Source organism: Lepeophtheirus salmonis, chromosome 2, assembly GCF_016086655.4.
Source record: "Lepeophtheirus salmonis chromosome 2, UVic_Lsal_1.4, whole genome shotgun sequence".
In the NCBI taxonomy this organism is placed as follows: domain Eukaryota; kingdom Metazoa; phylum Arthropoda; class Copepoda; order Siphonostomatoida; family Caligidae; genus Lepeophtheirus; species Lepeophtheirus salmonis.
Window position 1 is genome coordinate 2,254,551 of NC_052132.2, and position 11,818 is coordinate 2,266,368.

Below are 11,818 nucleotides of genomic sequence, written 5' to 3' on the forward strand. Positions count from 1 at the left end.
TCCTCCATGGCATCGATACTAGGTCTGAAGGCCTTGCATACCTTTTTTAAATATTCCTCCTCCATGTCTGCCCACTCCTTCTCCACGGAAGGCTTTAGGGCATACATTTCTCATAGAAGGTGACACGGGCCTTCCTTACGATGGTACCTCAAATCCCACATTCCAAAAGGTTTCATTCTGGTGAGGACAGAGGCCACATGTTGGCTTTAATACACCTATGAATTTTTTTTGCTATAGGACTTTCTGGATTTCTCTCAAGGATCTTGTTGTTGCCCTTGAGCTTTTTAATCTTGGTAACGAGGTCCTTGGAGCAGAAGACCATTCAAGAGATCTCATCCTACCTCATTTCTGCATCAATAAGCGCTGACACACGATTTCTTTAGGCCAGTTGTTATATCAGAAAAAAAATCGGGAAAATATTTAATAAGTCAATGCAAGTTTTACAAAGTTTCATTCACGATTCGATGGGACACATTGAATACTAAGAATATGTTTTTATAAAAAGATATAAAAAATGGAAACAAACATCGTTTGCTAGAAAAATAAATATGGACACTATATATTAATTTTTAAATGTAAAAAAACCCATTGTTTTCTAAAGAAGGAAAAATATTTTTTTTCAAAAAGTTAAATATCAAAAAAAGAAAGATGGAAAGGGGGATCCAAACATTTAATTTGCCTCTTTCATAATAAAACCGATTCTGCTACATAAGTATTAAATGACTTAACAAAATGAAAGTAAAATTATAAACTATATTTAATAATTCAATGAATAAAACGTATAAATGTGAACGTATAGAGTAGAATAATAAAACACCAGAAGAGCCTCTATACAATTCCTTATATAAAAAATGAAAATTTAAATCCGTTATAGCACTTGAATTATGACTCAATTGTATCACAGTGGACGATGAAAATAAGATGGAAACTCAGACAGTTTATTATAAATTGGTAGTTGCTGGAGGTCGAGCGTAAGCTTTAGGAATAAAACCATATCTTTGACTTTTAACAGCATAGGTCCACAGCCATCCATCAACAGTTTGATTATTCATGTCCGCATACACCCAATCGCCGCGTTTCACTGTCAAATCGTCTGGAGCTTGCGCCTATAAATAGATATAATATATAAATATTATTGTAGAATTGTATGGATTTGGATGTGATATTGTTCGCTGTTGATAATTCAAATTGTATTTTGTTAAATTGCTGATTAATTATTTTATAAAATCGAGTTATTGCTTTTATTAATAACTTCATTCCAACTAACAATATCGTCATAAGTAAAGCTCAATTTTATGCTTATAAACCTTTGTTCTAATTGGTGTGCAGCCAAGGTGGTGTTTGTACCATTTAAAAGATGGAATAGTCTTTAAGGCAATCCTACTGCTGCCACCAATTATGACAAATGATTTGTACTTAACAAAGTACAACTTGAATTGACAAACAACAGGATCACCACAATTTTACAATCCAAACAGAAAGAACGTTTTAGGAAAATAAATATTGATTCATTGAAAATATTGATAGTAAATTGTAAGACAATATATGTAAACAAAAAGTTAAGGTTTATCATGTCAAGAAAATAAGTTCATTGAGCAAAAAAGTTGAAAAGGCTGAGCTGAATAGAGGAGAAGAGGTAGAAAGGGCTGGAAATATGTCAAAAGAACAAGAGGGTTCTAGGAAAACAAGAGAAAAAGTAAAGAAGCTGATTTGTGTAAAAATTTCTCACCTTGTAATCATACAGCATGATCAATTCAGTCCCATGATGTCGAATGTCTGTATTATTTCCATTAGAGACAATACTACCAGCCCCACTACTTCCGGAAGGAATAGGAACAGACTCAGTTAATGACCCATCACGGGAATTTTCGGAAGTGAAGTGCTGTAAACTCGAGGAACCTAATGAATGCGAATCTGATTTGCTAGGAACTCCGGTTTGATTCTGAGGAGCATTTGAGATAGAGGATCCTGATACAGGAGGAAGTAAGGGATAGGAAGAGGGTGTACCACCAACGGAGGGAGAGGGTCTTTTAGGAGGAGGATGCTGTCGATTGTTTCCAGGATTGGGTTTGTTTAGACCGTCTGTCAAGTAAAAGTAATTATAATAATAAGGTCATAGAAAATGACATTATGAAATATATGTATTATGTAATTAATTATGGAAGATTTAAAAAAAAGAAAATGATACGAGTCTCAATTGGTGGTCAAATTAGTGTGTTCATATTTTGATTTCCAAAAAAGAGGGCACATCATCTGATCAATGTTGGATTAAGGGAGTTGAATCTATTAATTTTAAAATATGAATGCTCAAATAAGGGCATGCTCGATAAAATAAAATGAGAAGGTTGATCACTCCAAAGCTATAAAAACAAATCTGCAAAATGTACCTTTATGTTGAGGCATAGGAGATGGGAAGGAAGGGAGGACAATTGCTCCCTCCTTCGCCAAGTAGGGAAATATTCTGTTTATTCGGCTAATTTATTATTTTTTTTTCAAGTAGTATACGTATTTTGTTAAAATAGGTTATCAAAAAAATTAAAGTCCCAAATGTCCCTTAAATATTATCATCTCCAACGCCTATAGCTTGAAGTATTTTCTTGACTACGTACCAACCCTCTTCTCCCCAAGATATTTGAGATACCAAAGCACGTCGTCACTTATATTGTATCCGCAACCTTTCATCCAAAAAGTAACTGAAAAACGGCCCAAAATGAGTTGGTAGTAAACCAATTCTTCCGAACTGGGAAACTTTTATTCAATGATTGTTGGGAATTGTTCGGGGCTTAGCAATAGATAAATCAAATTAACCCTATCAACGAGCTGAACACTAATTAGAGGGAAAGAAGCAGAAACATCGACAGCTGACAACAAAATGCACAGCATATTTTTTGTGATAGCAAGGTAACTTCGCAACAGATCACGGCTTCCCTTTTCAAAATTCAGTTAAAAGTATGAATTGCATGTCACCCTCAACGCCCTTCGCCTACAAAAAAGTTGAAGCGTAGCCAGTGATATTTAGTGTAATATTATTATTTGTTTGTTTATAGCCTTGAATTACCCTAGTTAAATAATCTTAATAAATAGTAGAATCACTATCTCTTTAATAATTACGAGTCACTGATAGAAGCTAATGTAATCCAATTATATATAATAGACATGTAAGTAAGCAAAAACCAATGGAAAAGATTAAGGACGTGTAACACGGAAGCAAGAATACGAAACAATAGACAAGTACTCAATAACTACATTTTGTAGGAAAAATATCGCCTCAATGAATTTAAAGAAAAAAGAATTAAATCTACGACAAAATACCATTGTTCTTGTATTGTTAGTCAAAGAACTAAATATTTAAAAAAAAAGATATTGGGTAGAAGATTAGAGAAAATCATATAATTATCCAATAATACATACAAATAAAACGAAACAATTGGTAAATAGAAATCGCTCAACCTTGATTTAATACGATGGGGAGACTGGCTAAAGCTGCAATATATAATGTACCACGTATCATTTGTATTGGATCGGTATAAAAAGACTACAGTCCTAACAGTCCGGTCTTAATAAAATTTGTCAGTCCTAGGACCGGTCCTTATTGGTCTCCTTTAGAAACTAAGGTTAATAAAATACAAGGTTATACCATTACGCGTGTACGACTGATGTATGACTTCCACCACCTTATTTTAATATTGACGTCATAATGTAAGAGTCTTTTTTTTTTTTTGTCAAAATCTGTCTTTCTTGCCAAGCAGTTACTCGGTAAGATACACCAAATAGAAAATTATAGCAATAGTGACGTCATAGACTATGATTGGTTGGGTGTTGTGTCAAAATCTATGTGTCTTGCCCAGCAGTCGGTACGATACATCAAATTGAAAATTCTAGCCAGCCCGATTACAGATGTTCTAACCTAAAGGACTATAGGCAAAGAGTGGATACTCAAGGCAAGGAATGTAGGGTTTAATAGTTCTCAATTCTTAATGGCTTAAAATTAAAAGCTGCTACATGTTCCTCCACCTAGGCACGCAGCCAGTGTTTTGTGTGTGGGGGGAGTGAATGAGTGAGTCTCTCCCCTTGTGAAAGAGAAGAGTAAGGGCGACTACGTTATACTAATTGTTTTTAGATTGGTGTTTATCTTTCCCTTAACCGATCTTTTCCTAGAGTCCTTTAGTCTAACTTTGTATTTCAATTAACCTTGATGGAAACTAAAACAGCAGAAATTACGTAGTTACTACTAAACCATTTTTTTTTTTTTTTGAATTTTTTCGAAAATGTAATGTTATTCATACAAAAATTAATTTTTTGGAGTATAATTTCAAATGTTAAGTTTTTTTAGAAAAAAAGTTAAAAATCCATGGGCATTCTCAAAAAATTTGATGTTTTGGAAAAAATTTCAAATATTAAATTTTTTGATAAAAAAAAATTAAATTTTAGAATAAAAATCAAATATTAAATTTTTTGAAAAAAAAATCAAATAATAAATTTTTTGAAAAAAAAAATTGAAATATTAAATTTTCTTGTAAAAAGCAAAAATTCCTTCATTGGGGTGGGGGGCTTTAAATATAAAAATATTAAAAATAACCAATTCTAATTTTACCAATCAACGTTAAGAACAATGATTAGAAGACAATAAGTAGACACCTTGACAGCTGTTTTTTTCTCTTGTGAGCTGATTCGAGGTGCTAGTATTGTGGCTAAAATTCACATAATTGGAAAATATAATTATAACAGAAAATATAATGAAATGTGAAAAAATCGAAGCTTAAAGCAAAGTTAATACCACAAGAAAGTGCTTGCATCAAAATAGCTTTACTAAAGAATCATGAGAAAAGAGCTACTCAATTATTGATTTTTTTAATATTTTGAATTATATGATTATAAAAGGAAATTATGAAAGTTACTATAAGGCATTTTCATATATTTTTAGCATTTACTAATAAATTTGCTAAACAATTTATAGAAAAAACAGTATTTTATTTGATAAAGTTTTTTCCCTTGATTTTACGGATCCTAATTAATATCCCCTATATTTATTCCACATTGACGGAGTAATTTGAATTTTTCCACGGAGATTACAACATCCTTTTAGTTTGAAATAATTATTAATTGATAAAGGGCACCCTAGTTGACATTAGAACATCAAACAGTCTTATATATTATTTGTTGTTACAAAATACTTTTTACTTGAACATCTATAAAGCTGTAGTAACAAAAATTAAATCAGTGAACAATTACTGTAGGAAAAAACGCAATAATTTTGTAGGGATAAAAGTACTTTTTTTTTGTAATAATGTAATCAGTTTGTCATTCTAACATAAATCATTTGAATTATTAATGATAATTTCTGATTAATTAATATATTTACACTTCATTAAACAATGTAGTGTCGGTAAAATAACACCATGCCCAGGACTCTGATTAGGACTGAGATTGTAAGTGTGGGATCCAACAAAAACTGAATTGAAGTCAAATTTATAATATGAATACTAATCTATGTACAATATAAATAAATGTTATTACATTTTAATCTGTTCTAATACATAGAAATTGAATTATGAAAGGTCTTGTTATGTATTCCTCAAAAATATTATTTATTATCATTTCCATAATTTATAAGTTAAACACGATATTTATTTTGACTCTTAAGACTATTGTTGTTTTAATGGGGGCATACGAAGAATTTACCAAGGCCGCGAGCTTAATATTAAAAATAAAGGCTCTCCAATAGGAAGATTGTTTATAGTAAATCTCTAATCTAAAAAAATATATTCAGTTAGCAATTATATTTTTCCTTAAAAAAAAGGTCATTTGGAAAATGACAAAAATCATCAGATCACTAACTAAATTAAAAGAAGGGCCCTGCATTTTATTTACAAAAAAAAAACAAGGATACAAAATTACTTTTCTAAAAAAAATTTGAAATTATATTCAAATTTATAAAAAAAAGGTAATTATCTAGCAAATATATCTTTGTCCTAGGCCACACTAATAGTAAGCCGGCCTTGGCCATGCATACCGTTGCAAAATTTGCATTCCAATGCAATTTTTTGAAAACACTATTGAAATAAATATGAAATATGAAAATTGAGGGTTTCAAATTGTCAATTTCTATCAAAAAATCACATTCTTTCAAATTAAAATATCTTGTACCTTGTCAAAAATTACCTGGTAGGCCTAAAACTTTACCAAAGTATTTTCATTTACAATCTCTGGCAGAAAAAGTCTATGTGCAGAGGGAAATAAATATCGATGTAAAAACAGGATAGTCTAATATAGGTATATAGGGGGGGGGTACGATGACGACGAAACATTGAATTCTATGATGTTGTATTTACAACATGCATTACAAGTTCATGTAACTAATCAATGAATACTCAATTAGAGAAGCAATTTCGTGAGTACATCATTAGAGTATTTAATTATTTATTTGTCAAAAACAAAAACAACTTTTTGCTTCTTTTTCCCAGAAATGAAGGAAGTTGCTTGCAAGTATGTATGATTTTATTAAAGCATGCCCTGTAGATGAGGATAATTTCTTGTTCAACTTAATATCAATTTATTAAATTGTGAGTATGAAACTAAATGTAGACTGTATTTTGTTGTCAGCAGTTAATCTGTCTCTGTTTCTTTTCCTATATTCAGTAGTGTTCTTAACGTTGATTGGTTGAATTTGAATGAGTTCTTGTGGAGCTGTGAACAATTATCAAGAATTATGAAAAAATAATTAAGGAGAATTTCCTAACTTGTATCTTTCTTCCGTTTCTTTTGAAAGGAAGGTAAGATACAATAAAGGTAACAACGGCCTTTGTTTTAAGCCTTAAATAATGAATCTGAGAATATATTATTATCTAATTAACTGCAACTTCAGTTTGGACAACTGGTGATGCAGTGAAATTCGGTGTAAAAATATTATGTACACTGTCTGAATTTCGGCTTAGACCGAAAATATAAGTCCAGGTCGGTGAAGAAAAAGTCATTTAAGACAGGCGGGCTTGGGGAAAAAAATCGGCCTTGGACCGAGTCTCAACACTATGCTCACCTCATAAAATTTTGAAGTATCTAACACTAGTGTTGAGTCAGTCATTTTTATGGACTGAAGACTGCATTCCCGTCCAGTTCATTCTCGGTCCAGTCCAGTTTAGTCCTTAATTACGCAGGGGTTGGCTGAAGGGGCTGTATCCAACACCCCCAAAAAAGTAATTTTTGAATTTTTTCAGAAGAACCATGAATTTTGTAAATTTTTAGAGAATGGATTTTGTAAATTTTTTTCAAAAAATTGAATACTTGAAATATAATTTTTGAATTTTTTTTGGCAAAAAATTTAATTCTGTGAGAATTACTATGGATTTTTGAAATTTTTTTGTGAATAGCTGTGGATTTTTTAAATAATGATACTACCGATCTCCGTCATATAAAAAACCAAATTTACATTTTGTAATAGTTCGAAACGTTTTCTTTTAATTATGTAAGGGAGAGTGAGGATACATGTTACAAGAATCATTTTCATTTATTTTAGGCTGTCAAAAGTTTCATAATTTAAAAGGTAATTCAACTCCCGCTCAATATGATATCGGTAGTTACTTAAAATAAATAATTCCAAAGTATTTTTGATGTATTGCAATAATTAATAGACATTTATTGGTGTTTTCGAATCTAACCCAAAGTAGGATACTTGATACACCAGAAGGAGACATGGTACAGGGTAGGAGGAGTACATGTTACAACAGGACAAAACATGTAAAAACAACTGTCATTTCTTATATTCAAGCATTTAAAATAAGTATTTACAATAACATATATAAGATAAACAAATAAAACATTTACAGAAATAGAGAATAGTTAATAATAAAATTTAAAAAATATATTTTTGACTATTTACTGTGCTTGATAATTAATGTATAACATGAAATTAAACAAAAAAAACACCTAATTAAAGATAATATATTCATATATATATATATATAGCACGAGTATATATAATAAAAATGGGGTGTAACAAGTCTCCTCCATAGTGTCTGAATCGGAATAAATGATGGAAACTGAATATTGAAAGTAATAATATATTACAAGCATGTTAATTAATGGAAAAATGTGCTAGACAGTTAATATAATAAAATGAAAATCTCATGTTTTATAATAGAAATATATATCAACAAACACTTACCTACAAAATTTACTTTTTGTGTCAAAAATTTCAATGTCGAAATTCTCTATAACTGTAAGCATTAGGCAACACTGGTTTTATGTTGATTTGATAACCACTTTACATTTTAAAGTTATTGGGAGTGTAACATGTCTCCTCCGTGACATATATCCTCACTCTCCCCTATAATATGTTTCATTAAGTAGTAGGGAACATTGTCAAATTTTGAATTTAAAAAGTGACGTCACGCATTTTGAAACATGCATACGCTGATAAAAAAGGATCAAAAGACAAAATCATTTATAATATTAAAGGAAAAGATATTTTTTTAATCTTCCACTAATTTTTTAATTAATGATAATAAAGTATTCCAACTTTGAAGAGTGTACATACAATGAATGAAGTATATTCGTCATATTTCTTATTACATCTTATTTTTATATTATTAATTTAATATGAAAATGAACGAAGAAAAACAAACCATATGAACCACAACGCTATGCAGTGGATCAAGATTAGGATTTTTATAGGGATTTAAAGTGAGAGTTCGTTTTTAGGAGATGATTTTTACTCTGAAAATCGTACTCAAATTTTCCAATCTTTACATGCTTATATCTTTGTTGTTACTAAATGTATTTCTGTCAAATTTTGCAAGATTCTTGTCTTATTAGTTTCACAAATGGTGCAGAAATCAATCCAAACTGTGAAATTGGATTACATCAATCTGATGAATTTTCATCAGATGACCCTCTTGTTAAGCTGTAAACAATTCCTAATAACTTTTAAGTAATAATTCAATAATGGCGAATAGTTTGCTAACTAACAATTGATTTTGGACCCTTTTTCCGTTTCTTTTAATGAAAAAAGTTTGTGAGATACAATTTAAGTGATGAATTAATTTACGTGACTTACAATTTTGAAGTCATAATACAAAATGTATCAACATATCTTGGGTAACAAATAGTAATTAAATTTGTAAAGAAACACACACACAAAAAAAAAAAAAATGTAAAGAGAAATTTTTAAGAACTATATGTTTTGAGTGCTCTAGGATTTTGATGTTATGATATCATAATGTACATACATTGTACATAATAACTTTCAAATGCATTTACATAAATAGATTTTTTGACTCATTTATCTCAAGGTTGATTTTTGAATAGTATACATTAGATGGAGGAAGGGATAGAATGGGTGTACCTATTCAGACAATCAAGAGTTATCAAAAGATGAGTAAGCTACAAATAATCAATCTCAGTTAGTTGATGGTAGGTAATGAGTCATTTGAAAGATTCCTTAATAAATTTTCATATGTTGCCCGTGAATACAAAAGCAAAATATCTTAATTTTTCTCAAAATTGAGTCTGAATTATCTACATTTGGATTTTTTGACGTCGAATTATCCATCAAATTTCTATCAAAAAGTTATTTTTATTACTTTACTTTGATGTACAGTAGGTTCAACAGGATATAATATTGGTGATATTTATTTTCTAATAATTCATAGACCTTAAAGTAAGTCATAACTTTCAAAAGTCTGATTTCATGAGTCAATTTACTGAGTATCCAAAGATTTAAAAACTATGCTTATGTGTAAGTTAAATACTAAAAAAGTTGATAGTAATCAGAAAAAAGTAACAAAGTAGTTTCATTTAACAAATAAACATAATAATATAAATAGCTAATAAATAGAAAAACCATAATTATTTATTTATTTTTGTATGACGTCAATAATTACTTCGTGAGTTTTAACTTACAAACCTGACTACATAATAAAGTAAAAAAATACCAAGAAATTCAAAAAAATTATAAAATAATCTTTTCTTTTCATAAGGAATAAAATTGTTCAACTTTTTTTTGTTTTTAGAATTTGGCCTCATTTTGAAGTACTTCAAGGTACAACGGAACTTTGACCGGATGGAGGATAATGGTTGTTTTTGATGGCATGGGGGGGGGGTAGTTATAGTGTAAGCATTAGTCACAAATTAATTAATTTGGCTGTTTGGAGCAAATCCATCGTTTATCAATAAGTCATAACTTAAAAATCAATTCCTAAGGATATTCTTCAATAACTCAATTAAAGAAGTCATATAGTTAAGTAAATAGGGAAAACACTTCACAAAATAATTGCAAGGATTTTTTACCTTTACTTGTGTGTATTTAGTTTTCTTTTATGCATAAAAATAAACAAATTAGGTACTTTTATATTTAACTGAAATACTAGGAATTGTTAATTTCTTATTATTTTAGTAGTAGTGGAAAAAAGAAAATTATAGAAATTTATTGAGGAAATGTCTAATGCCTCAAAAAGAAAGTTTGTCTTATAAAGACACTTATAAAACTTTGAGAATATCTTTTCGAAGCTCTAAGCCTCATTTAAGTAAACAAATCTCCAAATAGAATGAACGGAAAAAAATCACTTACAGTGTCGATGTATCGCATCTAGTGGATATATATATCCTGAGGGGACGAATCCTTCTTGAGAGTCATATCGAGAGACCCAGTACCAATCAGAGTCTTCCGAATTTAATAACGTTACGACTTGACCTCTTTCTACCGTTAAGTCATTCTCATCTTGAGCTATGTAGGAGTAGAGGACGACGTAGGATCCTCCATTGTGACTCTTATTAAAAGAAGTAATTTCGGATTTGGGGGCTATGGAGTGTTTGATGTTGTTATTATTCGATGGAATCTTTGGTGGACGATCGCCATCGGTTAGATCATTATTACTTCCTGAAATAAAGTAAATATTGATAAACTAGATTAATAAATAATATTGTCTGAGTCATTTTGCCATTTATCCATGATGGTATTTCCATTCTATTAACGACGTGTAATCTCATTCCAACATACCTATGTGTTTTACTTTTCCAAATGGTTCTGTTGTATTAAGACTGCGTGGTTGATGTTGATGAGTAGGATTTGATGATGAAAAGTTTCCGTTTGTCCCCCCTCCCGGTCCAGGAGGCGGAGCCGTCTGCGGATCTGGAGGAAGGCTTGAAAAATCCCGAGGGAGTTTTTTCTTAACATTCAGGGCCAGAGTGGCCAATTGAGATCCAAACAGAGCACAGTAGGAGTGGGGTATAAAGCCCTCCAATTCATTTTCTGAGATGACATACACCCAGTCGTTTTCTTGATAAAGCACATGTACAATCTTGAAATAGAGTCGAAGTTAGAAGTTATTATTTTAATGAGTCACATTTATTCAGGGAACAGTTCTAGTCATTACCTGTCCGCGTTTCACTTCGAGTTCGTCATCCACGCATGGGATAAAGTCATGAAGAACAACCATTTTAGAGTCAGGGCCAAAACCATTTTCTTTTTCGATTCCTACTCGGACAAGAGTCTCAATGCTGGCAGATCCAGTGATACGACCCATTGCATTGGCTGGTTCGATCGGCACATTTTCTTCTGTGGCTAATTAAAGGGGATATTCCAATAATTTAGGATCTAAATGGTTTTTTTATAACTAAATGACCTTACGTTTCTTTTTTTTACTTCTTTTAATGCGAACTGGGCAAAGAAATGCCATTTTTTTATCAAATTATTTGTTATGAGTTCTAAATTATAATAACTAAAGATTTTTGAAACGAACTCTTCCGTGTATTTTAAAACTTCTACTGATTTTTTCTTTTTCTTATTTTTTACCTGTGCTGCATCCTAATCATCAGGAAAGGT

The 11,818-nt window shown here is 30.7% G+C and overlaps 1 protein-coding gene across 2 annotated transcripts; it reads right to left on the bottom strand.

The window, feature by feature from the left end:
* Positions 1–739: 739 nt before the first annotated feature.
* On the bottom strand, positions 740–11,818 carry Dlish (Dachs ligand with SH3s). Of its 2 annotated transcripts, none has more exons than XM_040728030.2 (6): positions 11,624–11,818; positions 11,370–11,551; positions 10,994–11,294; positions 10,565–10,873; positions 1,730–2,082; positions 740–1,106 (listed from the first exon to the last, which is right to left on the bottom strand). In XM_040728030.2, the coding sequence occupies exons 1-6, from the start codon at positions 11,670–11,672 to the stop codon at positions 942–944; spliced, it is 1,359 nt and encodes a 452-aa protein (XP_040583964.1). In that variant the 5' UTR covers positions 11,673–11,818; the 3' UTR covers positions 740–941. The 2 variants fall into 2 exon arrangements, with proteins under 2 accessions (XP_040583964.1, XP_040583963.1); XM_040728029.2 differs by having other exon boundaries at positions 11,370–11,557; positions 11,624–11,816.

Excerpts from the sequence above, each read along its gene's own strand:
- Dlish (XM_040728029.2), bottom strand. The coding sequence starts at position 11,672 with ATGGCATTTCTTTGCCCAGTTCGCATTAAAAGAAGTAAAAAAAAGAAA. Across the intron at positions 11,295-11,369 it reads TCGAAGTGAAACGCGGACAG|ATTGTACATGTGCTTTATCA; the intron begins GTAATGACTAGA and ends CTCTATTTCAAG. Across the intron at positions 2,083-10,564 it reads AGATGCGATACATCGACACT|ACGGTCTAAACAAACCCAAT; the intron begins GTAAGTGATTTT and ends TTTACTTGACAG.